General features: G+C 55.7%; 1 protein-coding gene across 1 annotated transcript in view; it reads right to left on the bottom strand.

Annotated features, from left to right (window-relative positions):
* The window catches only part of LOC143294556 (uncharacterized), a 172,978-nt gene that overhangs the window by 840 nt on the left and 169,638 nt on the right, over positions 1–2,500 (bottom strand). The window contains exon 33 of the mRNA XM_076605930.1: positions 1–883. This exon is cut by the window's left edge and continues 840 nt beyond it. Within this exon, the coding sequence (XP_076462045.1) occupies positions 1–883 (883 nt within the window). The remainder of the gene's footprint in view (positions 884–2,500) is intronic.

The raw sequence follows: 2,500 nt of genomic DNA, 5'->3' as shown, positions 1-2,500 counted from the left end.
GGACGGGTTGTTGTCGCTCTCCCCGCCTTCGTAGCCGCTGTCCTGCAAGTTGGGGGAGGGCTCCCTCTCCCTCTCTCCCCCCACCCCTCTGCTGCTCCTCCTAGCCACCACCCTCTCGCACCCTCCTCCTCCTCCCACTCTCCTCCCCTCAACCCCAGCACCACAACCACCACACCCACCACCTCCCTCACCTCGGACCTCACCACCCCCAACCACGACTACCACCGTCGGCTCTCCTCCTCCTCCTCCACCCTTGAGGGGGTAGTGGTGGTGGGTCCGTGGTGAGGGAGGGGTCGGGGACAGAGGGGTGTACTGGGATGGAGGCGGGGGTGTGAGCGGGGGCAGGGGCGGGGGCGGGGCCGGGGGCGGAACCCTTTTTCGGGTCCAGTCGTGCTCTGGGAGCAGTCCTGCCTGCTGGCACAGCATCGGCGGGCGGAGGGACGGGGAGCAGCGCCTGTCGTTGGGGGAGGAAGAAGGGGACGACGGCGAAGAATGGGAGGGAGAGGGAAAAGGAGAGGCGGATGGGGAACTACCCTCCCCTCCTCCTCCTCTCCCACCAGTGTGTGGTCCCCCGTGGAACGGGGGTGTCTGGTGGTGGTGGGAGGCCAGAGGGTCAGCGGGAGGGGGCATCAGGGATGTGGTCTGAGACGATCTGGGGGCCAGTTTGGCTCGCGACTTTCGAGAAGAGGGAGCTCCTCGTCCACCTCCTCCACCTCCTGGGTCATTCTTCCGACCGTCGGCGCTCTCTTCTGCCGCCGCTGACGACGCCGCACCACGTACCCCTCCTGTTCGGGGACGTGACCCACCCACTGCTACACCCACTCCTCCTCCTCCTCCGTGGTCGCTGCTGCTGTTGCTTCGGCTACCGGCCGAATGACTCCTTCTGGGGGTAGGACGAAAAACAGTAATGAATAATAATAATAATAATATTTATATACCGCTGAATCTTGTGCAGAGGCAAATCAAAGCGCTTTCACACCAGTCATTCACACGCATGCACAACTCTAAAAACTGAAGAAACGAGGTGGGTTTTAAGGCCAGACTTGAAAAAGCGGAGTGCGGAGACCTGGTGAAGCGAAAGAGGTAAGTTCATTCCAAATGCAAGGTCCAGAGACAGAGAAAGAACGGCGGCCAACAGTAGAGTGTTTGTAATCTGGGTATGTGTAAACAGAGTGGATCCGAAGCCGATCGGAGAGAGCGAGATGGAGTGTGGAGGTGAAGGCAGCCACAGAAGACAGGAAGGGCATATTTGTGAATGCATTTATGACATAGAGTGCTGATCTTACACTTTATTCTGTGCGAGACATGGAGCCAATGGAGATGTTGCAAAAGAAGAGTGGTGTGCTCAGATCTTTTCTTTCTGAGGACGAGTCGGACAGCAAGAGTTTTGTATGCGCTGAAGGGACTGAATGGATGAAGCAGGCAAACCAGACAATATGGAATTTCAGTAGACAGAGAGAGAGAGGGGGGGGAGAAAGAGAAGATGAGAGAGAGGGAGAGAGGAACAGAGAGAGATAGAGGAGGGTGCAGAAAAAAAGGGGGGAGAAGCAGAGAGAGAGAGAGAGAGGGGGGGGGGAGAAAGAGAAGATGAGAGAGAGGGAGAGAGGAACAGAGAGAGATAGAGGAGGGTGCAGAGAAAGGGGGGAGAAGCAGAGAGAGAGACGGGGGTGCAGAGAGAGGGAGAGAGAGAGAGAGACAGAAGGACAGAGAGAATGCATGAACGAATGAAGTTTATTTACTGAGGGCGACAGAGTAAACAAATAACGTGTTCTTTCACGGAGCCCTCGAAAGAAGAGGGGATCATGACAGAGAAAATATGTATTAAACCAGTATATAATTATATATATATATATATATATATATATATATATATCGTCGACATGCGGGAGAGAGAGAGAGAGAGAGGGAGGGAGGAAGGCAGAAACGGAGAGAAGGGCGAGGAAGGACATATGTACGTTGTATGTGTGTGTGTGTGTGTGTGTGTGTTTGTGTGTGCATGTGTGTGTGTGTGTATGTGTGTGTGTCTGTCTCTGTCTGTCAGCGTGCGCGTGTCAGTGTATTGCCACCATAAAAAAAACAACAAAAAACACACCCACATCCCTCCCTACACCCCACATCCCTCCCTCACACCCCTCCCTACACCCCACATCCCTCCTTTACATCCATCCCTACACCCCACATACCTCCTTCCCTATACCCCACATCCCTCCCTCACACCCCTCCCTACACTCCACATCCCTCCCTCACACCCCTCCCTACACCCCACATCCCTCCCTCCCTACACCCCACATCCCTCCCTACACCCCAGATCCCTACCTCTCTCCCTCCCTACACCCCTCCCCCACATCCTCCCTACACCCTACATCCCTCCCTACACCCCACATCCATCCCCCCTACACCCTACATCCCTCCCTACACCACACATCCATCCCCCCTACACTCCACATCCCTCCCTACACATGCCTCCCTCTCTCCCTCCCTACACTACACATCTCTCCCT

This window comes from Babylonia areolata, chromosome 20 (genome assembly GCF_041734735.1).
Source record: "Babylonia areolata isolate BAREFJ2019XMU chromosome 20, ASM4173473v1, whole genome shotgun sequence".
In the NCBI taxonomy this organism is placed as follows: domain Eukaryota; kingdom Metazoa; phylum Mollusca; class Gastropoda; order Neogastropoda; family Buccinidae; genus Babylonia; species Babylonia areolata.
This window is presented reverse-complemented; position numbering and strand designations above follow the sequence as displayed.